This window comes from Chelonia mydas, chromosome 22, assembly GCF_015237465.2.
Source record: "Chelonia mydas isolate rCheMyd1 chromosome 22, rCheMyd1.pri.v2, whole genome shotgun sequence".
Classification (NCBI taxonomy): domain Eukaryota; kingdom Metazoa; phylum Chordata; order Testudines; family Cheloniidae; genus Chelonia; species Chelonia mydas.
Window position 1 is genome coordinate 10,209,747 of NC_051262.2, and position 24,526 is coordinate 10,234,272.

Genomic DNA, 24,526 nt, shown 5'->3' on the forward strand with positions numbered 1-24,526 from the left:
CTGAGACTGTTTGCATAACTTCCTTTCCCTGACATATACGTCTAGTTTGTTAAGGCTGAAGGAATCTAGAGACACCAAACATACCCAACCTCCTCTCTGTTCTAGGTGTAAAACATGTCCATAATAGTTCAGCCCTTTCATATCCATGCTGCCTCACTCCCATTTGTCCTCTTTTGATGAGTGGACAGAGATGGGTGAATAAAATTTTTTACCTTTCATCGCCAAGAATCCCAGAACATTGCAAACTATACACAGCAATTATTCACCCAGTGCTGACATATATCCACCTCTGGGGTCGAATTCATGACCCTCTTACCAGCACACAGCAACACTACACAACATGAGAAGAAGTGAAAAAGAATGCCATTTCCAGCTGGCATTACAGAGGTCTGCAGAACTCGAATGTGGACAGGGCACTGGATCTATTGACATGGCTCTTACACAAAATATCTTATGAACTTTAAAGACTGCCGGGCTCAGGATCTTGGTTTCATGCCTCAGTACCTTTCCCCCACCCCAGCAGCACAGCACCAGGCTGACTCTGAGGACAGGCAGTACTACCTACCAAATTATCAGCACCACTTCCTGCAGCAAACCTTGGTGTTCCTTGGCAGCCGCCCAAGCACCTCCCCTGCTCATTTTGTGAGCTACAATGGGATTATAGCAGAAGTGATTGGCCAGAAGTGAATGATGAACAAAGCATTTTCCGTCACTCTGGCTGTCCTCCCCATTAAGATTTGGTGTATTCCTGCTGCAAGATACATTTCTTCTGAGGTCGCAGATAGGCCCAGATCCACACAGATATTTAGTATTGTAACTTCCATTGAAATCAGTGGAAGTTAGGAGACTAAAGACATTTGAGGATCTCTGGGCCACAGTGAGAATAGTGGGAACCTCTTCTGTAACAACAGCACTTTGTCTTCACAGACCACCAGCAGTGGGGGGCCGTGTCCCCCAGGGCACTACTGCACGGTGGGGAGCAGTAGAGCACAGCCATGCCCCGCAGGGAGCTACAGCCCATTCTGGGGAAAGGTGCAGTGTTTGGAGTGCCCAGAAGGCTTTTACTGTAAGGCTGGTTCCACCAATTACACAGACTGTCCCGCAGGTGAGTGCAGCTGCAGTTACACCATAGGGAATGTGGGGAACAGTGTCTTGGGGCACTAGCAGCTCTTTGTAAGGCTCAGCACGAAGGTAAAGCGCTATCGGCTTCACTGAATGCTTCCACCTTGGCTGGAGCTCCTGTACAGTACTGAGGAGTCATACCATGGACTGGTTGACATATCCTGGGATCAGTTCTTTTGGGGAAACTGATGGAGAGGGCACCCCAGTGCCCTTGCTAACAATATGAGATATTGCAAGCATCTCTTAACTGTTAGGAAAACTGTCATCTCCCTCCTAGGACATTACTGCCCAAGGAATACGGAGTTTGCCACACAGTATCCCTGTCCACAAGGAACCTACAGCCAGGACTTAAACATGAGGGATGCCTCCAAGTGCCAGCTGTGTCCCCCTGGAAAAGTCTGCTCCAAATCAGGCTTGACGAGTCCTGACGGACCATGCATGCCTGGATGGTTTTGTCCACCCGGATCAGCGTCAGGCGAGCCAAAATTCCTAGGTAATCCACACTCCGGCACTGAAGGAAGCAGTGGAACTCAATTATTGTTATTATTATTATTGTTATTATTATTATTATTATTAGACATGGTGATATTACAGAAGCGTCAAGAAGTCCCAGCTGAAGAAAAGGGCCCATGAGGTGTCTTTTTGCAGTGCTGGTAAAAGACAGAGTGGAGAGAGGAAAAGACGCTGCTTCATGCAGTCACGTGAAATGAAACGAGACCCCTTGTTTGGGGTGAGGGTGTGTGTTTGCAATGGGTCTGTGATCTTGGCAGGAGTAGATCACTTCCCTGGGGAGAGGCTGGGTGGGTGTTTGCATTGTGGGAGGATGTGCATAGGGAGGAATTTCCACCCACCTGGTGCATTTCACATACTGTGGTGATGAAGGTCATGTGCTGTAAGTACCTAGAGAGCAGAAGAGGTTGGGACATGGGAGTGAGGCTCTGTCTGTTGCTGTATGTTCCTTTGCCTCTCTCAAGTTCCGTCCGTTCCATTAGCAGGGTCAGAAGCTTCACCTCACGGGTCCTTCAGACTGTGCCAAGCAGGAACGTTTTGTCCTGGTGGCTCATCCCTTCCTATTCCCTGTACCCCAGGTAGGAGAGAATATATTATTTTTTGCCAAAGAGACAAAAATGTTGATACAGACCCTTCCCCCACTCTGCCAAACTCTGACTCTCCCAGTTTGGTGCTGTCACCACTAGACTGCTGCTGTCTCCTATTGGCTGTTGCTATGTATGTATGCTATGACATTATTGCAGCTCAAGTGCTTTGGGAATCTAGTGGGACAAGTACAGAGACAAGGAGCCTGAAAGAGAGTGTCCCTTCTGTTCCCTGTTCTAGGCTCGTACTGTGCATCTGTAGAGCTGGCTGCACCATCTGGTCCCTGTGACGCTGGCTTTTACTGCACTGGGGGGTCCACGCTTCCCAACCCAACAGACGGGGCAGTGGGAAATATTTGTCCTCCAGGCTATGTGTGTCCCCAAGGAAGTTCTTCTCCATCTCCATGTCCCCCAGGTAGATCAGACAGTGGCTGCTGGGTGCCCTTCTTTCCTTTGCCTGATGCCTTGTGGGACACCTGATTTCCTGACATTGTTTTAAAGCTTCTTGCTGTGTGGCACTGAAGCATGCCCCGGCAGTGCCTAAGGGGCGGCCTCTGTCAGCATGGGATCTTAGCTTTTACTCTGAGGCTGTTAAATGAGGAGCATCCAGCGCTAAATGTTCACCCAATAACAGCTATGCTCCAGGAGGTGGAGAGATGGCTTTGCCAAGCCACTCTGGGGAAATGTGGCAAAGCAACAGGGAGCTGAAAACATTTAAAATCCTCCGTTTCAGTTCCTTTCCCTACAAACAATGGGAACTGGTCTTTCACACCTTCATTAGAAAAGAATAAGGATTATGGCAAGAGGAGGGAGAGAGAGACACACTTTTTGGATTGCTTAGTTTTCTGGTATTGGCATGTAGGTATTGTAAACCAGAGCTACTCCTCCTTAGGTAGCACCAGAATGGATATGAACTACCCAGCAACTAGCGCTCAGATGCCATCTCCTATACCATCACATCATAGGGAAGACTGGGACTGCACTACCTGTGAGGTCCACCACAGCCAATGCTCATACACTATTCCCTTCGGCATCTCCTGGCCAGAGGGACTGGAACTAGACTTGCTGAGAACTCTGCCTCCAGCCTTTCAGCACTCCTTCCCCTCCCCCCACCGCAACTCCCACATCCCCTCCTTCCCCCCCAAGATATCCAGGCACATTCAGGATGCTGGGAGAATGTTAGTGTTTTTTTTTTTTCTTTTCAAGGCTCTTTTTTGGCCCATCATGGTGGCCAATCAGCACAAGATTGCCAGCCCTGTTTAGCAGGATGGTTCTGTTCCCACCGAGGTCAAAGTACACCAGAGGGGCTGTGTAAGGAAGGCTGGTTTTGCCCAGAGGGGTCTGTATCAGGCCTTAATCCAGGTAGGAAAGTTCTTGGATGACCCTTCTCATAGGGAAATGAGTGAAAGTAGCAATAACGGAAATGTTCCAAAATTGCTAGTTACTGTGAGGTATGTCCCTTTAAGTACTGTACCCAGTTTAGCCAAACGGGGGAGCAGTGAGCGGTTCTGATAAAGCCACCTAAGCACTATCACCAGACTCTCAGTTGCTGAGCTGAGCTGGGAGTGAATCTGTAAGGTTGTCCAGTTTGTTCATTGTTATTTCTATTGTGGTAGCCCTTTGCAGCCCCAGTTGCGGACCAGGACCCCTTTGTGCTACATGCTGGACAAACACAATGAACAAAGACGAAGTCCTGACCCCTCAAAAAGCATACCCTACCTGTGGCTATAACTATGCAAAGATTATCCCTTTGTGTCCATGGACTGGAACAAATGAAAGAGGAAATCCCTGAAGAACCTATCTCAAGTTTTTCATAAGGCCCATTGTGGGTCAGGACTCAGCTTCGGGAGCTTTAGGGTATACTCTACCCCCAGTGAAGTCAGAGGAATAATTTCAATGGCCGTTGAAGCTGTTCCTTAATGAGCCCCTTGTAGGCCTCCAGCCTGGCTGGGTGTGTCTGATAAAGCTGTTAACATACCCGTTTCTCTTCAGTTCTTTATGAAACGTTCACCATATTAAATCTGCGAGTTCTTTCCCTTTGACACTGTCCCTTACTATGGCTGGCCATTACAGCCCTATGCAGCAGCACACAGGAGTTATGCACAGTCTCAGCATTAATCCAATCCATTCTCTTATTCCTAGATTATATATGTCCTGTTGGCCACTATTGCCCCACAGGCAGCCCAGAGCCCAAAACCTGTCCCTCTGGGAAATACCAGGACCAAACTGGTCAAAGCCGGTGCAAGACATGCCCAGCAGGAAAGTAAGTGGAATGCATTTAGCCTGCTCCAGTATCCTGGTTCTTCTACAGGGAATTAGCATATGAATTCCCCTCTTGATGATTTGCATTGGGCTGCTCTGTTATATCCTTTGATATACATGGCTGGTCTCCTTGATCGTGTCCTTGTATCTCCTTCCTTCTCATTATATCAATTTCTGTATTGTAAGCCCTTCATCACAGAGTTGTCATCCTGTAGACATGTCTCCAGGGAGGTGCAAAATGGTCCCAAAGATAACAGCTTCCCACAGAAAGGCTTCATCTGAGTCCTCATTTGTTTCCTGAAGGGCATTCCACATTGCCTTGTCTTGCAGTCACAGACTACGGCTGTTGCATGGAGAATGACCCTTCTTTATCCTGGCAGAATTGTGGGCTGTGACAGGTTTATTCCATTTAATTGGCCTTTTATTGGTAGGTTCTGTGGCCCAGAAGTCCAAATCCAAGATCACAAGGAGACCTTTTCACATGGAGCGATCAAGCCAGCAGATTGTCCGGCTGGGTACTACTGCCTCTCAGGAACTAAAGCTGCCAAGCAGTACCCATGCCCTGAGGGCACCTTCAGTAACCAGACTGGGCTGAGCAGTTCCAAGGACTGCAGGGCTTGCCCTGGGGGGAAATTCTGTGCACATGCAGGTAAGGAGCAGACAGGTGGAGATTATCTTCCCTGGTTTCAGAGTAACAGCCGTGTTAGTCTGTATTCGCAAAAAGAAAAGGAGTACTTGTGGCACCTTAGAGACTAACCAATTTATTTGAGCATAAGCTTTCGTGAGCTACAGCTCACTTCATGGATGCATACTGTGGAAACTGCAGAAGACATTATATACACAGAGACCATGAAACAATACCTCCTCCCACCCCACTCTCCTGCTGGTAATAGCTTATCTAAAGTGATCACTCTCCTTACAATGTGTATGATAATCAAGATGGGCCATTTCCAGCACAAATCCAGGTTTTCTCACCCTCTGCCCCCCACACACAAACTCACTCTCCTGCTGGTAATAGCCCATCCAAAGTGACCACTCTCTTTACAATGTGTATGATAATCAAGTTGGGCCATTTCCAGCACAAATCCAGGTTTTCTCCCCCCCCCCCCCCGCCCCGTTTTTTTTCCCTTCAAAAAACCACACACACAAACTCACTCTCCTGCTGGTAATAGCTTATCCAAAGTTCCATAAACCTGGAAATCCTGGGCGCCGCATCATCTCAGGCATTGGCACCCTGACAGCAGGATTGTCTGGCTATGTAGACTCCCTCTTCAGGCCCTACGCTACCAGCACTCCCAGCTACCTTCGAGACACCACTGACTTCCTGAGGAAACTACAATCCATCGGTGATCTTCCTGATAACACCATCCTGGCCACTATGGATGTAGAAGCCCTCTACACCAACATTCCACACAAAGATGGACTACAAGCCGTCAAGAACACTATCCCCGATAATGTCACGGCTAACCTGGTGGCTGAACTTTGTGACTTTGTCCTTACCCATAACTATTTTACATTTGGGGACAATGTATACCTTCAGATCAGTGGCACTGCTATGGGTACCCGCATGGCCCCACAGTATGCCAACATTTTTATGGCTGATTTAGAACAACGCTTCCTCAGCTCTCGTCCCCTAACGCCCCTACTCTACTTGCGCTATATTGATGACATCTTCATCATCTGGACCCATGGAAAAGAAGCCCTTGAGGAATTCCACCATGATTTCAACAATTTCCATCCCACCATCAACCTCAGCCTGGTCCAGTCCACACAAGAGATCCACTTCCTGGACACTACAGTGCTAATAACCAATGGTCACATAAACACCACCCTATACCGGAAACCTACTGACCGCTATTCCTACCTACATGCCTCCAGCTTTCACCCTGACCACACCACACGATCCATCGTCTACAGCCAAGCTCTGCGATACAACCGCATTTGCTCCAACCCCTGAGACAGAGACAAACACCTACAAGATCTCTATCAAGCATTCTTACAACTACAATACCCACCTGCGGAAGTGAAGAAACAGATTGATAGAGCCAGAAGAGTTCCCAGAAGTCACCTACTACAGGACAGGCCTAACAAAGAAAATAACAGAACGCCACTAGCCGTCACCTTCAGCCCCCAACTAAAACCCCTCCAATGCATTATTAAGGATCTACAACCTATCCTGAAGGATGACCCAACACTCTCACAAATCTTGGGAGACAGGCCAGTCCTTGCCTACAGACAGCCCCCCAGCCTGAAGCAAATACTCACCAACAACCACATACCACACAACAGAACCACTAACCCAGGAACCTATCCTTGCAACAAAGCCCGTTGCCAACTGTGCCCACATATCTATTCAGGGGACACCATCACAGGGCCTAATAACATCAGCCACACTATCAGAGGCTCATTCACATGCACATCTACCAATGTGATATATGCCATCATGTGCCAGCAATGCCCCTCTGCCATGTACATTGGTCAAATTGGACAGCCTCTACATAAAAGAATAAATGGACACAAATCAGATGTCAAGAATTATAACATTCAAAAACCAGTGGGAGAACACTTCAATCTCTTTGGTCACTTGATTACAGACCTAAAAGTGGCAATTCTTCAACAAAAAAACTTCAAAAACAGACTCCAACGAGAGACTGCTGAATTGGAATTCATTTGCAAATTGGATACTATTAATTTAGGCTTAAATAGAGACTGGGAGTGGCTAAGTCATTATGCAAGGTAGCCTATTTCCCCTTGTTTTTTCCTCCCCCCCCCCAGACGTTCTGGTTAAACTTGGATTTATGCTGGAAATGGCCCACCTTGATTGTCATGCACATTGTGGGGAGAGTGGTCAGTTTGGATGAGCTGTTGCCAGCAGGAGAGTGAGTTTGTGTGTGGCGGGGGGGGTGGGGGGACCTGGATTTGTGCTGGAAATGGCCCACCTTGATTATCATGCACATTGTAGGGAGAGTGGTCACTTTGGATGAGCTATTACCAGCAGGAGAGTGAGTTTGTGTGTGTATGGGGGTGGCGGGGTGAGAAAACCTGGATTTGTGCTGGAGATGGCCCACCTTGATTATCATGCACATTGTAGGGAGAGTGGTCACTTTGGATAAGCTATTACCAGCAGGAGAGTGAGTTTGTGTGTGTGGTTTTTTGAAGGGAAAAAAAAACAGGCTGGGGGGGCAGAAAACCTGGATTTGTGCTGGAAATGGCCCAACTTGATTATCATACACATTGTAAAGAGAGTGGTCACTTTGGATGGGCTATTACCAGCAGGAGAGTGAGTTTGTGTGTGGGGGGCGGAGGGTGAGAAAACCTGGATTTGTGCTGGAAATGGCCCAACTTGATTATCATACACATTGTAAGGAGAGTGATCACTTTAGATAAGCTATTACCAGCAGGAGAGTGGGGTGGGAGGAGGTATTGTTTCATGGTCTCTGTCTATATAATGTCTTCTGCAGTTTCCACAGTATGCATCCGATGAAGTGAGCTGTAGCTCACGAAAGCTTATGCTCAAATAAATTGGTTAGTCTCTAAGGTGCCACAAGTACTCCTATTATCTTCCCTGTTCAGGCTGGGAAAATCCTGCATTTTTTCTTGGAGAGTCCAACTGAACTTGGAATGAAGACAGTAGGTCTTGATTTCATGCATGAGAGAGAAACCCCAACAGGGAATGTGGCCTTAGAAACTAACCCTTGATTAGCTTGTTTGAACTGGGATACCTGTTTGCCCATTGAATATACTTATCCTTCTTTAGTCCCTCTCCTGCACTGTTGTGTGGTGACGCTATGTCCTGGTAAACAGCTGTTGTGCTTCACCCCAGAAGTGGCCACATTTCAGCAGTGGGTGAAGCCATACCTGCACAGTCTTTTGCGGGATTTTTGGAGATGAAAAGTGGTCTAGATATAGAAGATTCCAATGTCATTCTAAACCTTCATCTCCTCTAGATAAATAGAGATGGGCAAAGACAAAGATGGTTTTGGTTTGGCCAGATCCAGTTGGTGAAGGATTACAAATCCTGAACCAGAGTTGGTTTGGGTCTGGGATTAATTTATCCTGTATTCTCTCTCCTTGGTCAGGTGGATGTCAGGTTCTTCGTTAGCCCCATCTCTAAATGCCTCTGTGGATAAATCACAGTGTGGTGCAGGAGCAGGAGAGCACTGCATGGGGCATTAGACATTAAATTAATCTAGATGCCATGGCTTTGCCAGTTTTTGCAGCCCTAAACCTGTGAACTACATAACGCCTCTGTTTTTTGTTTTTGTCCTCCTCCTCACCAGGCCTCTTGACCCCGAGTGGTCCTTGTTTGCCCAGGTATTACTGCATTTCGAAAGCACGTGTACCTAATCCTGTTAACGATGAAACTGGAGACTTGTGCCCAGCAGGACACTTCTGCCCACTGGGTAGCAGCAGCCCAGTGCCTTGTCCCACTGGCACCTTTCTACCCCAGTCTGGGATGGCATCCCACAATGCTTGTCTGCCCTGCCCTGGGGGGAAGTTCTGCCAAGGAGAAGGGTTGGCCAACGTTTCAGGTGAGTAGTATACATCATGGATCTGTATGTGTATGTATGAGATTCATGCCGTTGTTTTTATTCCACAGCATCACCAATTGGTAGCTAACCTAGGGTTGGATCTGGCCCATTACGATTTGTAGGACACCAGCATGCTGGGGAGGGTCATGTTCTGAATCCTGTTCCAGCTTGGATTGAATTGGAACTAAACTTGGAAGATCCCCAGCCAGACTAAAAGCTGGAAGAGACAGAAATCTCACAAATCCTTGTGAATTTAAGAGCTGGATTTCTAGACCAAAACCCTCTAGACAAGACCAGCTAAGCCACCAACCCACTGACAGTTCTGAGATTCACATTTCTTAGTCTTTTTCCTGAAATTCTCTGCTTTGCAGGAACCTGTTATGCTGGGTATTACTGTGATATGGAATCCACACGGCCAGACCAGAAACACTGTCCGCCTGGATCCTACTGCCCCAAGGGCACTGAGTCCCCAATCCCATGTGATGCTGGAAGCCTCAACCCACACGGTGGGAAATGGCACTCAACAGACTGTCAGCCCTGCCCAGCTGGATATTTCTGCAGTGGTATGAGTCTCCATCAGTGTTGTTTGATGTTTGGGGAGGAGGAGGTGGAGTAGCAGACAAGTAGGAGTAGATGCTCTTCCCAGCCTGCAGATTTGTCTTGACAGACATTCCAGGATCTAACCTGTTATAACTGCAGATAATCACATTAGATCAATAGCCCAATTCCTTTGGCCAGTGCGGGGTGGTTTCCTACAGGGTATTTGTCCGGCCTAGTTTTACATGTCTCAAGTGATGTGTCTTCCAACGCTTCCCTTGGGTGCCTCTTCCAGGCTCAGACATTTCACCATTCAGAAGGGTTTCTTCGTATGACAATGGTTTCCTTGGTTCAGCTTCATCCAGTTTCTCTTTACTACCACTTTGGGCCGGTCACACTTCCTCTGCCCCCTTGGGGTTTAAACCCTTAAAAAGCGGCCGACACTTGCTACCACGTTGCCCACATACTCAGTGCCAGAGTCATGAATGAAATATCTGGTGTGGCTCAGGAGAGTGCGGTAGCATAGGACTTTCTCAATATCATAAATAAAGATCCAACAGAAAGACAAAGGCACTGTATGATCTCAGTGCCAGAGATGTCTCCCTCATAGTCCAGGGACAAGAAATAGCCTGGCGGGCAGGTGTTTGACACTGGTTAGCAGCCACGAGCTACTGTAAGTGAAGGATCATATTACTGCTCAGAGATAGCTACTACTGTTTGTGTGGTCTGCGCCTTCTGTCTGTCTACCCAGGCATTTATTTGTCCCCTATCACTGTAATATCTGAGCACCTCACATGGATTAACTCACTTGCCCTCCTGCACCTGGCCTCAAGATAGAGAAGGATTACTGTCCTCATTTTACAGATAGGGAACCAGGGGTGAAGTGGCTTGCCCAAGTTCACACAAGAAATTTGTGGGAGAGCAGGAAATGAAACTCAGACTTCCTTGATCCCAACTCAAAGCTGTAACCAGAACCCCATGCTTCCCCAGGACAGCTACTGCATAGCAGAGCTCTGCTTTGATTGGTGCAGTAACTGGCTTGCCTCGGTGATGCAGTAATAAGCGTCTGACTTTCTGAGGCTGGATTTTCACTGTGGAGAACATTTGTTGCCTGATTTGAACTGGGCATGTGTTGAGGTCAGGCACCAGAGCGATAGGATGGGAACCAAAAGGCTCTTCTTCCTCCATAACTGCAGGGCTAGGAAAAACTGCTGCAGAGGGACTGTGCTCTGCTGGTTACTACTGCCCACCAGGCCAGACCTCAGCCACTCCTCTCTCCTATCGCTGCCCCCGTGGCTTCTCCTGCCCTGCAGGATCTGCCATTCCCATGGCCTGTGAGAAGGGGACCCACCAGACACAGGAAGGGAAAGAATCATGTGACATCTGCCCAGCAGGATTCTTCTGTGAACCATCCAGCAAAAGTGAGGGGGTTCTGGGGAGGGCTGTGTTTTTTTGATGTCTGTTGCTGAGGGAAGGCTGAGAACGGTGTCTTCCGGTTAAGCACAATGGGGCAAGTTCTCCGAGACACACAGGTGCAATTCCCATTGACTTCAGAGTGTCCTTATTCACTTCAGTAGGCCTCTGCCAGGTGGGCACAAAATGCATTGGTATAGAGGGGAAGGGTGGCAGGTCAGTTCCGCCACTGGGTGAAGGAGAAATACACCTGTAAGAGTGTCAAGCAGCAGGCCACTAGGGGTGGGACAACGCTAGACATTTCTGCCATCCTCAAGCCATGAAGCTTTGCAGCCAGACAAATATAGCAATGTAATAATGATGATGGACATTCCTGTAGCACCTTCGATTCACAGAATCCAAAGCACTCAGCAAGATTTACTTACAATGAGCATTTCACGCATTGCCCTGACTCTGCCCAGTCTTGGGAGGAAGGTGGCATCCTCTACATAATGCTCAGTGAATTTAGGACTAGAGCTGAGACATCCTGCATTTAGCTGAGCCAGCAGTGGGTCAAGAAAGGCTTAATGTTCTGGTAGGAGTTTAGGGTCAACACATAAAAACTCCCTAGTCACAAGAAAAACAATCATGAAATCTCCAGAGCAAGTTGCCATTCTTTGTGTTCTAGGTTCTGGGATACAGACACCCAGGCTGTGTCCTAAAGGGTACTTCTGTCCACTCGGCACCAGCTTTGGTACAGAACATCCGTGTCCCAGGGGTACATTTGGACCCAAGACTGGTGCCACTGGTGAATCTGACTGTGAGCCCTGCCCACCAAGTAAGTAAAGGTCTGGCACAAGTAATCTGTAGAGCATCTGAGGGAAGACTCCGGGGAAAGATGAAAGATCAAGTTCTGCCTTCAGTTACTCCCTGCTGACTTTCTCAGCAGATTCAACATAGAGGAGCTCTGGAGACCCCCCTCACTTTGGATTTCTTTTCTGCTCATTTCAGGCATGTATTGCTCATCTACAGCACTGTCCCAGCCATCGGGGCTCTGCCACTCGGGCTATTACTGCACCTGGGGAGCCATCCACCCAGCCCCCATCAGACACAAGGTGAATGAATGCCAGGCTATGGCTTGGCTGCCCACGATGGCATCCCCAATGCAGTGATCTTGGGTTTGAACTAGGGAGTAAGGGCTTCTATCCTATTACTAATGATAACACTATAATGTTCTAGAGTAATCACTCCCCAACACTCCAGTAATGCCAATGGAAGCTGCAGTGTTTGGGATCGTTCCAGCAGAGTACTGTGATGTTTCACATGCTGCGGGTTAGCTCTTTGGTATTGGGAGGCAGCTCCACTCCTGATAAATGCTGAGAAGAGTAGGCGGTGGCCTTGCTGCTGAGATGTGATGATGCCTTGGAATCAGTCCCTGCAATGTCTTTATTCCTGCACCTCTCACCTGGGTGCGGTGCTGCCTAGAAACCCACTGGCTAATTCATGGCACAAATGTTGGCCAACATTGGACCAACCAACATGCCAGGGGCCGCTTTTAAGCCAGTCCAGTCCTGCATTGAGAGCTCCAGTGGGAGCAGACCTGCAACACGCAGCTCACATCCATGCTTTCCAGTCTTTCTGCAGCACTAACTGGGAAAGCCATGTTTCCTATGTGTTAATTTTCTCTTCCTCTTTCTCTCTATTTTTTGTTTCACAGGTGGAATCTGCTGGCCTACCTCTGCCTGGAAATGACATCTGCCCTCCTGGGCATTTCTGCCCCAGTGGCACAAGCCATCCTATGCCCTGCCCTCCTGGAACCTACTCCACCTCCCTGGGCCTGGGAGCAGAGAAGCAGTGCCAGCCCTGCCCAGCGGGACAGTACTGCGGTCAGGCGGGATTGTCTGATCTGTCCCAGACAGCGCCGTGTAATGCAGGGTGTGGCAATGTGGTCATTCTCCTTTTCATATTGACAAACCGAGACCTTCAGGCCTCCTTTGGGAGTAACATCGGGGAACCCAATAACATGTCATCATTGACAAATAGGGGCACAGGACTGAGATGACCCTGTAGATTGGTAACAGGATATAGAGCTTTTGCCTCCTAGGTCACCAGTTAGAATCCAGCCCAAATTGATGCTCATCAAATATCATTGCCATCAGGTGGCTATTCACAGACCTATGCAAAAAGCATTTGTGATAACATTCCAGTTCTGCTGGGACAGGAGTTCAAACCACAAAAGACATTGGGTCTGAATCTCTGTTGTCCTGCACCTTGTGTGTAATCATTTATACCAGCTGGATGTAACTTGCAACCACACAACACCTGGTTCATTTTGTAGCCTTCTTTGCACTGGTGTAAATGATGGGGGAGGATGGCCTGCTAAACCCAGGGTTGTGAGTTCAATCCTTGAGGGGGCCATTTAGGGATCTGGGGCAAAAATTGGGGATCGGTCCTGCTTTGAGCAGGGGGTTGGACTAGATGACCTCCTGAGGTCCCTTCCAACCCTGATAGTATATGATTCTATGATTCTATGATTCTAAGATGCAGGGCCACAGAAAGTCCGGCCCAGTGACACAACTGGCCCTCTTGTTGACAATCTCCAGACAGATGTCAAGGATTAACAGAACCCCAGAGACCATACTTTTCTCACTCCTGGAGGGGTGCTGGTCCTTTCAGGTCAGTTATGAAGCCTGCACTTGGTCTGTCTGATCTGTAGATGGTACAGAAGCCTTCAGTCTCCATGGCTGTCAATCTTATGCCTTCCACCAGCACTAAATTCAATACAGAGATGTTTAGTTTGCTACAAACTCATGATTTAGCCCAGAGATCTTTCCTTGGGCATCACAAAAGGAATGTACCATTTGTCAACACGGAACATTTTGTTTTTGTTTTCCTTTTTCCTCCTGCATTAAACTCTTCTCCCACAAGGGGGTGCAATAATCAATAAGAAGGCAACATTACAATCCAAGACTATGCAGATGGAAAAATGCCGTTAGGCCATTGTCCATCCATCTCACAAACCTCCCTTACAGTGAGGGCCTGAAAATGCTCCATGTATTTAGTTTATTGAAGAGAAAGTTAAGAGGTGACGTGATCAGGTGACAAGCACCCACATGGGGGGAAGCTGGACCCCATTTAGTATCAGAGAGACGGTTCTGGCAGGACAGCCTCTCTCGGGGAGATTGGGAAGTCAGTCCCCCTTTGGCCTGAGGTCGTTATCCTTTAGGGCATGCTGCAGGGTCCATGTGGTCGCCTTAGCCCATAGGGAGATGGGAGAGGTTGTGGGGGAATGAGGATTTAATTGGTCGAGCTTATTAAATACTTGTTGTATTTATGTCACCACTGGGGCTGTGATATCCATAGGTAATTACTGTAGTCTGTTTGCTGTTATGAGAGGTAGCTTGAAGAAGTTGTTAGGGGTGCCCAAGCTTGGAATTGGTGTTCTGTGGAGCAGTGTAGCAGAAATGTGACTCAGTAATACATAAACAAAGGTAGGGACCCAAATGAACATGGCCTGATGCTCAGTGGCTGCACCCTTACTCTGACTGAAGACAAAGGAAGCTGAGCAGTTTAGCCCTGTTCATTTAAATAAAAATGGGGGCATGTTGTGGGCACTACGGTACATCTACACTGAGTGCTGGAGGTATATTTTTAGCATATTAGCTGGATCAGAGCTAACGCAGGTATGTCTGCTCAAGCTGGAATTTATACCGCCAGCTCCAAGTGTAGCCATACCCTCAGTTGCAGTAGCAGAAACAAATAAATGTTTTACCAGTCATTTTCACTGAAAAGAAAAAGTCCCAAATGTGCCTAGCCCCCCATTCCCTTTCCTCCATCAGAGCAGTGCTCGGAGGCCCATGTTTCAGCTCTTTGAATTCTCTCTTCCCACTCACAGGTATGTTTGCCATGAAGGAAACTCTGCTCCCTGCCCTTCCGATCGGATTCATGGTTACAAATGCCCCAGTGGCTTCTACTGTCCCACTGGCACCAGACTGGAGATACCCTGTGAGCCAGGCACTTTCAGCCCTATGCCTGGAGCAAGCACCTGCCTCCCTTGCCCAGCTGGTATGGCCTGCAGACATGCTGCCACTGTGGAGCCAGTCAGCTGCCCCAGAGGTAAGGCAGCCAGCTGTACAGCAGAACAAGAGGGGAAGGTGCAGTGTGTGAGGGGGACCCCATAGAAATGCACACAGCTCCCCTTTGCTGCCACCCACCCCGTGCACCAGACCCAGCAGTGCCTTCCTTTCTTTTAAGGGCAGTAAATATTGTGAATGAGCCCAGGGCTCAAGGGGTGGAATCCTGGCTGCTTTGAAGATAATGGGAGTTTTGCCATTAACTGTCAGTGGAGCCAGGTTTCCAAGGCAGGTGCTTTGTCTGATGAGGAGTGCCTAATTCTCCTCTTTGTATTTACAGGTTACTATTGTCCAGCTCAGGCTGCAATGCCCCTGCCATGCCCTGAAGGTACCATGAACAATCTGAATGGGGCACTGTCCCCCGCTGCATGCAAATTGTGTCCAGTGGGGAGGTACTGCAGAGGGGATGCTAACTGGGAACCAGATGGTAAGTTGTCCTGGTAGACCCAGGGCCACCAGGCACTGGAGGTCCTTGAGGCTTACACCTGCTTCATGTGGGGAGGGCAGGGAGTGGGGCTTTCTGAGCTGGATGAGGCCAGGAGGTGGTGGAGATTCCTAAAAGATCAGAGGAAGGGAGTTAAAGGAACCCTCCAAACCCCTCCCTCTCTCTTACTCTCATTCACTTCCTCGCTCTGTCATTCTGTTAATCAAGTTTTTGTGTAAAGGGATTTGAATCTGTCATCTCGAGTCCTTTAGCTTCCCCCTCCCAATTCCTTTTCTTGTCCCCCTTCTCTCTCTCCTTTCTTCCTGCTCTCTCTCTCTCTTTTCCTACTCTTTTCTACCCATCTCTCTTTTCTGTCTAGCCCCCCAGTGCTCTCTCCTTCTCTGCCGTCTCCTCAGCTCATCTCTGTCTCTCTCTCTAGCACAGAGCAATTAAGATGATGCCAAGATGCAAAGGTTTGAGTTATGAAGGAAGAGAGGAAAAACTGAGCTCATTCCACAGGACATTGTCACAAGGGGAACCAGGAGATGAAAGAAAGGCCTGGGGGTGTCTTTGTGAATGACTGCGGGGGAGGATGTAGAGACTGTGGGAGGGGAGGTCAGGCGAGAATAGAAGGGCCCAGGAAGTGAGAAGATGGAGGTGGGGACATAGGGGAGCCCCTGGTGGATGCTATCTGTAGAGGAGACAGTAGAAAGCTGCTTTTGTCCTGGCCCAGCTTCCTAGTTCTGGGGCTGGGGTAGGTTCTTCCCCTGACCTCGATGGAACTAAGTGCCATGGGCTGAACCCTGAGCACCCTCTTTTTCCCAATGGCAGGTCTGTGTTCAGCTGGATATTACTGCTCAGGAGGAGCTGCCGATGCCATCCCACACAGGACACCCAGGCTCCCACTCAATGGGCCCTGTCCACCTGGACACTACTGTCCGGAGGGCACTCAGTTCCCAGTCGCCTGCCCAGTGGGCACCCTGAATAATGCCACAGGTGAGTGCGGCTCCCCTCATGGATTTCTCCTGGGATCCACAGAGCAGCGGGGCCTAATTTCGACTTGCACAGCATACGGTAACAAATATGTAGCTACCTGGGAACATTATGCTGGTCACAATGCTGGACACCAGGGCCGCTAAGAAAATCCAGGACAACACCAGAGATGCAACTCAGACCTGTCAGCTACAAAAGCACAGGCCCCTATCACTTGAATTAAGGGACATTCTCCCTTAGTGGTCAGCAGTGTAGTGCCTATGACACACAGTAGGGCAGTTCTGTTTCCAGCCAGTTGGGGGCAGTGGTGTGCATCCTGGCCAGCTGATTGCAATACAATTATCATAGCAAATACAACACTGATGTTACTGTGGTTCAGATGGTCTCTTCCTCCCCCATCTGCATTCCCCTGTAACTCTAGCTCTCCCCACCCCTCAACCCAGGTGGTTCCTCCCAGGACAGCTGTGTGCCATGCTATCCTGGATTCTTCTGTGCTAGCATCGGTCTGAGCTCACCTACAGGACCCTGTGCTGCGGGTTTCTACTGCCCAGCGAACTTCAGCTCCTTCAGCCCCACCGCATTCCTCTGCCCCAAGGTACTGTCCTCTGACTGGGGGTTGAGTCTCCATTCAGTCTTTGGCACCTCTGCCAGGATTGCCCGCTGGTGACAGCCAACAGTGCCAGTTAACATTAAGATAAAGAGTTTCCAGCTTTCATGTGAAGAGAAGCTGCAGAGGCCACGGGCCTCTGTTAAGTCAAGTTAAGTCAAGAGGAGTTAAGTCAAGAGGAGTTTTGCCACAGGCTTCAGCAGCTCCAGTAGTTGGCCCTACAAACAGACCCTGAATTTGTTTGGATCGCTGTGCATTTCTCTTCCTTCTGTTTCTGATTCCTAGGGTCACTTCTGTTCCTCTGGGTCTGCCCACCCAGCCCCATGCCCCACTGGGGAATACCAGCCAAACAGGGGTTCTGAGTCCTGCATTCCTTGCCAACCAGGCTTCTACTGCCAAGAGGCAGTTGCAGGAGACCCCCAACCCTGCCCTCCACACACCTACTGTCCTGAAGGTATGTATGGGATAGTCCTTCACACACACAGCAGCACACACTACTCATACTGCTCTCCTGGCCTGGCTGTATAGCAAGTGCCAGTATATGCCCTTCCCCGTCACACTGCGACTGCTGCTTCCCCTTCCGCTCCTTGTCGCTTCTCTGCTGGGTATATGTCTTCCCTTTGGCCCTATGTCAGTGCGTCTCACTCCAAACAAGGAGGGATTCTTCTAAAGGCTGGGGAATGGGGGAGCAGAAGTGGAGTAAACCTTGGGCCATACTTACTTTTGCCTTGTACCGGGTGGAATCATTTACATCTGTGTGATATGGATGTAAAACATTATCCAATCACAATGCACTCCCTCTGCACTAGTGTGAATGACCAGGTGGCAGGCAGGCAAGAATCAGGCCCCTTGTGCATACCTTCCTCCAACCTGGGGTGGGACGGGGAACCGGGGAGAGAAGAAGTGGTGTAAGTATGTGTGAGATGACAAGCCGAGAGCAGGTATGGGGGAACTGCCCTGGGGCGTGAACAGACAGGTAGGCACCAAGCAGAGCCCTTCTTCATTCAGTGATGCCTTGAGTTCAGGGTGCAGAGATTTGCTCTTAAGGGCTCTGCAATGCCCTCTGCACTGATCAGACCCTGATAACCTGGAGTAATTCCATGCCAGCACAGAGCATGTGAATAATTATGCCCTGTGAGTGAGAGCATGCTGGTGATGTGGCTGGTTTTGTCACCCTGAGACATGGGACAGGACTTCCCAATTCAAAAGAGTATAGTCACCTCAAATAATGGGCTTCCTGCATGACAGAAGTACTGTAAAGCATTTCCAGGCCCTCTCTGGCTTTATATTTACTCTCATGTTTCTGTGTTAGGTACACTGGTTCCTGCTCCGTGTCCTGATGGCACATTCACCCCTCCAGACATGACTGGCCTCAGGGAGGAGAGAGAATGTCTGCCCTGTTCACCCGGTCACTACTGCAGGTCCTTATTCTGCCTGTTGCCTCTGTAGTTTCAGTTGGAGCTGGTATTCTTCCTCCCTGCCCTAAATAGTTGGGCTGCATTGTTGTGCATGGTTGAGCAGCTACTTTGTTCCACCCCAGAGGTGGCTGTACTTCAGTAGTTAGTGAAGTGACCCCAGTATACATACTGAAACCTTTACTCCAGCCCAGATTGTGCCACTGAGAGCTGTGTGGAGGGAGCCCTCCACCTTTGCCTCTGCACTGTCCTGCTTTGGATACTGTCTCCAGTTTCCTGAGACTCTCTCCTTGTTCTTGTGCTACGAGAGAGGGAGACCATAAGCGCCAGGTCTCCCTTCTGTAAACCATTTGTTATTTTATAGACATTTATCATGTCGTGACAGACATTACTAGAAAATTCAGGAACACCCTTTGGCCTTTCCTCAAGCAAACTGAGAACTCAGCTGGGACAGTCTGCTGGTTTCATTCAGTCTTGGAGTATGGAAAAGTGCTTAAAGTAGTTTCTGCAGATTATTTCTGCTCCCAGAAAGCAAATGAAAATGATTCTGCTTAGCACTTCACTGACTCTTTATATGAACGTTAGCTATTTAGTGCTCAATAGCTTCATGGTGGGGGGGTCTATCGCGATGGGCCCCAGGCACAAATTTTGTAGGCAGAAGTGAACTTCGCAAACCATTGGCAGTGTTGGGCTGCTGTGTTTGAGTTCAGGCCCATTTCTCAAGGATAGTAAACATCGTCACCCCATCGTATAGAGGGGATGGTCGACTGGGGCAGAGAGAGGTGACGGGTAACGTTTTTAAAGGCATCAGAGCAACTTAGAAGCCTAAGACCCATTTTGAAAAGTGACTGTCACTTGGGAGCCTGGGTCTCACTGAATGTCCTTGTCAATTATACCTGAAGTGACTTGTCCAAGGTCACGGAAAGGGCCTGTGTCTGAGCCAGCATTCCAGCTCAGGAGCCCACCTCCCCTCTAATTTCTGCCTTTATCAAATGGGGGCCCAGTCCCGCAGTTCACCTGCACCTTTTATGGCTATAAAGTCCTCAGTTTGCCAGCAATGGGTACGTTGCAGGCAGGGTCCAACATATGAGCTAGTGTTTGCCTTCAGCACATCTTCACCAGCTTCCCATGTAAATTCCCACTGCTCTCTTCTACACCAGGGGCGGGCGGCTGGAGGGGAAGTGTGCTGCTGGGTACTTCTGCCAGGCTGGGAGTTCTGAGTCTACTCCCCAGGGCCATGACTTTTCCTGGAGCTCCCTGACTGAATGCCGCTGGGGGCAGGTGCGTGCGGGTCTCTGCCCAGCAGGTGAGTGAGAATCACAGCGGTATGTAAAGTGTACAGTAGATATCTGGTTTTAACCAGCCAGGGACTCTGAATGAGCAAGTGTCTGATATCTCTGCATGACCTGTTCTGACCCCTGCTTTGAAGGTGCCATCAGTTTAGGATGAGTAAAGGGGATCTTTATCTGTATTGAAAGTGCTGCATTCATTAGTGCCTCCTCATCAGCTCCTTCCATTTCCATGATTTCTGAACAAAGACATACCTGACCAAAAATCCCAGATCCAAGCAATCCTGGTGCCCAAACCCAGAGCCCATCTGAACTCTGTGTCTCAGCCCCAGTCTAGCTCCAATGCCTCTTGTCCTAGTAAGTGCTGCCCTAAGGGGCTGAGCAAGCTGTCTGCATGCTGGTCCCTGTTCTGTGCTGAATTCAGAACAAGAGCCTTGAGTCCTAAGCTCTGATCTCCTACGTGATAATTCATCATGCTTTGCCCTTTGGTTATGTCTTGGAATGCCTTGGTGTCAAAAGGGGACATTGAATTAGTGTTTTGCATGGTCAGTTTTGGCTTTATCACCCCCAAACCATCCACTCTGGGCTGGAGATAGGGTCCCAGAGTTTGGGCTCTTCTGGCTCAGCTGCCAGGGGAGATAACTGGCCCTCTGGCCTTAGCTTTATGTTGGAGCGGGACTCCTGGGGCTCTGGACTCTGCCCACTGTCAGTTCTCACCTCTGACTTGTCAGGTGATGCTAATGTCAGGAGGTGGTTGATGGAACATAATGATGCCAGTGTCTGCTGGTGCAAATTCACAGTGCTGGATTGTTGGCTTGGCAAGCTCTGAATGTGACTGTTGTGGCTCTTTGTGCGAACAGCTCACCCAAAGCCCTGCAGCTGCTAATGCAGTGTCCGAGGGAGATAGCCACTGAGTCACCTTGCCCATCAGAAAGAACATTTTTTTGTTTCTCCCTTAGGTTTCTACTGCAAGGAAGGCTCCGAGGTGCCCACACCATGCCCCCCCAACACCATTGGAGCTGTCCCAGGGGCGAGGCGGAGAGAGGACTGCCTGCCCTGTCCACCTGGCCACTGGTGTAAAGCAGGTTGGGACTTGGGAGACAGTGGGAATAACTGATTATGTGTCACAGAGGAAAGTGTATGTGTGAGATCAGTGAGCCAGTCAAGTGGGTACTGATGTAGGGGTCTGGAAAGTGAAACACAGGAAGCTTGGACAAATCCATGGTCCATCCAGTAAGGTACCCTGTCTTCATCAGTGAGTGACCAGTGCTGGATACTGCAGAGGAAAGAATAAATACATACTTTATGCACCTTATACTTTTATTATTACTATTAATTTGTATTGTTTTATGAAGCTCTGTAAATGTAAGCAGGGCTTTATAATCTAGGCAGTGGTTCTGAACCAGGGGTACACATACCCCTGGGGGTACTCAGAGGTCTTCCAGGGGGTACATCAACTTATCGAGATATTGGCCTAGTTTTACAACAGGCTACATAAAAAGCACTAGCGAAGTCAGTACAAACTAAAATTTCATAGAGACAATGACTTGTTTATACTGCTCTATATTACTATACACTGAAATGTAAGTACAATATTTATATTCCAAGGGATTTATTTTATAATAATATGGTAAAAATGAGAAAGTAAGCTATTTTTTTCAGTCATAATGTGCTGTGACACTTTTGTATTTTTATGTCTGATTTTGTAAGCAAGCAGTAAATAAGTGAGGGATAACCTGGGGGTACACAAGACAAACCAGACTCCAGAAAGGGGTACAGTCATCTGGACAGGTTGAGAGTCATTGGTCTAGAGAAGGTCCCCAAGCCAAATTCAATCTCCAGTTCCCCTGTGCTCTGTAGTTCTAGTCTTCCAGAGAGGGGTGCTGTTTGTGGCTGGATTCTGTCCGTGTGGGTGTTTGAATAGGATCCAATGAGAGATGCCCAGCAGGAGGCTTGGGAAGAAGGTTCTGGCTTGAGAGTGAGAGTACCTCTGCTGATGCTCCTGTTTTCTGTTTGTTCAGGGGATCCAGTGACCTACCCATGCCCCCCTGGACACTACTGTGGCGGCGTGAATCTCACCAACCCCATCACTCTCTTGGCACCTCAGCAATGCCCCGAGCACACTTACCGCCCAGCCCCAGGGGCACAGAGCCTGGCAGATTGCCAGCCTTGCCCCCCAGGTTATCTCTGCCAAACACCAGGTGAGCTGCCAGCCGAGGGCCAAATATTGCTGCTGTTGAAGTCAGATGCAAATCTCCCATTGCAGTGGGCTCAATCCCTGAGACAGGAGGGGGTGGAAATTCCAGGGTCTGCTGTATGAGCCACTCGTGTTCACGGAGGTGGTAGAACCTGGGCAGCTTGCCACCCTTTCCCTTCACAGCCCTTCTTTTCATTCTCTCTTCACCAGGCCTTACCAGTTTTGAGGACTACCCCTGCCCCCCCGGGTATTGGTGCCCAGGTAAAGGGGACAGGTTTTTATGCCCACCTGGTACCTTCAGGACCGAGCCTGGTGCAGCATCTTTGGAAGAGTGTGACCCCTGCTCTCCTGGCTGCTATTGCCCGGACCCAGGAGAGACGGGGCTGCCCAATGTCCAAGGAGCTCTTTGCCAACCCGGCTACGAGTGCCCACCAGGTGAGATGCCCAGGCTTCTTGTTTTTTGTCCTTTTTCTGCCAAGCACAACACTGAGCACAATGGCTCCTGATTGTAGCAGGCAGTGATGACCCTGCGATCGCTTCCCTGCAGTGAGCCTCATGGGTGCCGCTCACCCTGAGGTGACATTGTGGGCAGGCTGAGCATCCCAAGGCCCTTCCTGGTTATCACCCCCGGAATCCCATCCAGAGTTTTGCTGCGATTGTGACACCCAAGTAGAATGAGCTGGGACTGAAGAAGAGCAGGTGCCTTGCAGCAGCCAGACATGAGCCAGTCCCTTTCTGTGTTAAAGTTTAAGTTAATAGGCAAGTTGATGGATTTCCAGCAAATGGGTCTGTGTCCGTCAGTGAACAAGGTGGGGCATATAGGGATGGTACTTTCCTCCCTGGCTCTATAGACCACAGAATTTTCCCCCACCTCTTGTCAATGGCATATTTTTTCCATTGATGGTAATTCACGTTAGGAGCTCTTACGTCTTGTTCAATGTTATCCCTCCATCGGTTCCTTGGCTGGCCATGAGGTTGGGTACCATAAGGATGTCCTTCCATGAAACACTGAGCTGATCTGTCCTCCATCATCCTAACCACATGTCTTGCCAACTGAATGATCACAGGGTTTAAATATCCCCGCCCCCATCTCCTTCTGCTGCTCCCTGGGAACGTCACTTTATCACCAGTTCTTATGTCCCCGTCAGGTTCAGTGAATCCAACCATATGCAGGGGTGGCTCCTATTGTGGGCTCCACACAGGGGTCCCTTCCATGTGTCCAGGTGGATATTATTGTCCGGAAGGATCATCCAAGTACAACACCCCCGAGCAGCTGTGAGTACGGAACATTCTTGGTGAAAGATCCTAGCAGCTCTGTATACTCTGAAATCCACCTGCTGTAAAATCAGAAGGTTTTAGTCACAACCTTCATGCATTTTGCAAATGTTTCAAAAATATTTTCCATCACAATCACAGATTTTGAAATAGTAGGACGTAAACTATTGGGGCCAGTTAGGGTGATCCTCAATTTGTAGCAGTCAGCCTGAGGTTGGGGTGGGGAATGGGGCAGGGAGAAAGAATTTGGCCTGATGAGACCTCTTTTAAATTTGCACTGAGCTAACCTCTGAATTTTTATTTTCATGGTTTTGGAAATTCATTCTGGGAAGCTGTAAAACGTAGATTTGCATGTCTACATGGTATCAGCATACACATGCAAAACAGAGTTTGCGTATGAGCCATGACTCTGTAATCCAGAACTGTGTGCTTAGAAATGTGTGAGCATTTCCAAGGGTGCCAATTTAAATGGTGCTTTTGCAAATTTAGTATGATGTGTTATTCTCACATCCAGTCCAGTATTGCTAGTGCAGAAGGTCATTCTGAATATATCTGTGCAAAGCGTCACTCTCCATGTAGTTCTGGGGTTTAGACAGCTGTCAGTGCATTGGCAGCTGCTTTCAGGGAACTGTGTCATGGTGAAACTCCGTTTATAGTGTAGTGAGAGAAGCTTCACTGCATTTGAATGGACTTTCACTGATTATATAAAGACACTTCACTCCATTTGAAGCAGGTTCCATTCTATCACTTTTCTTAAAAGGTAGCAATTATCTTCTCCCAGGTAGGCATTTAACTGCTGCCTTCCCAGGGGATTATCTCCTCCCTCTCCTCCTCTTCACTGCCTGTCTCCTAGGATGCTGTGAAGACTTGTTCCCTTCCAGCCTGGCCACCAGGAATTGCAGCCAAGTGCTTTTCCCATTCACCTTGCTTCCTGCCTTTGTCTCTCCCTTTAGGTGTGTGTTCCCCTATTACTGCCCCCCAGGCAGTGCCCATCCACTGCTCTGCAAGGGAGGATACACAGCCCTGAATGTGACCGGCCCAAGGGACTCCTTTGAGAAATGCTGCAGGATTTGCGATCCGGGCACCTACCGTAGTGACTCCCTCATCAGCCCATCCTGCCAGCCCTGCCCATCAGGCTTCAGTTGCCCACAAGGTAACTGAGCAGGGACTCCATGGAATAGAAAGCTGGGGTAATATAGGGGACATGGCTGTCAGTCTGGGTTGTGGGAGGCCTGGTATATTACAGGGGATCCC

The 24,526-nt window shown here is 48.9% G+C and overlaps 1 protein-coding gene and 1 long non-coding RNA gene across 2 annotated transcripts in view; both read left to right on the plus strand.

Moving 5' to 3' along the window:
• Nucleotides 1–937: 937 nt before the first annotated feature.
• On the plus strand, nt 938–2,200 carry LOC122463519. The gene is made up of 3 exons (XR_006286960.1): nt 938–1,105; nt 1,400–1,615; nt 2,115–2,200. It is a non-coding gene; the product is annotated as an uncharacterized LOC122463519 (long non-coding RNA).
• A 299-nt stretch (nt 2,201–2,499) lies between these two features.
• Nucleotides 2,500–24,526, plus strand: part of LOC122463514 — a 53,887-nt gene continuing 31,860 nt past the window's right edge. Inside the window, exons 1-22 of the mRNA XM_043533853.1 lie at nt 2,500–2,631; nt 3,423–3,578; nt 4,359–4,479; nt 4,910–5,127; nt 8,759–9,010; nt 9,382–9,573; nt 10,744–10,968; nt 11,628–11,777; nt 11,951–12,054; nt 12,657–12,874; nt 14,835–15,055; nt 15,353–15,499; nt 16,328–16,492; nt 16,933–17,084; nt 17,382–17,550; nt 18,409–18,517; nt 19,672–19,817; nt 20,760–20,885; nt 21,822–22,001; nt 22,208–22,432; nt 23,146–23,272; nt 24,226–24,425. Coding sequence (XP_043389788.1) covers nt 8,935–9,010; nt 9,382–9,573; nt 10,744–10,968; nt 11,628–11,777; nt 11,951–12,054; nt 12,657–12,874; nt 14,835–15,055; nt 15,353–15,499; nt 16,328–16,492; nt 16,933–17,084; nt 17,382–17,550; nt 18,409–18,517; nt 19,672–19,817; nt 20,760–20,885; nt 21,822–22,001; nt 22,208–22,432; nt 23,146–23,272; nt 24,226–24,425 — 2,932 coding nt within the window. The 5' untranslated portion in view covers nt 2,500–2,631; nt 3,423–3,578; nt 4,359–4,479; nt 4,910–5,127; nt 8,759–8,934. The remainder of the gene's footprint in view (nt 2,632–3,422; nt 3,579–4,358; nt 4,480–4,909; nt 5,128–8,758; nt 9,011–9,381; nt 9,574–10,743; nt 10,969–11,627; nt 11,778–11,950; nt 12,055–12,656; nt 12,875–14,834; nt 15,056–15,352; nt 15,500–16,327; nt 16,493–16,932; nt 17,085–17,381; nt 17,551–18,408; nt 18,518–19,671; nt 19,818–20,759; nt 20,886–21,821; nt 22,002–22,207; nt 22,433–23,145; nt 23,273–24,225; nt 24,426–24,526) is intronic.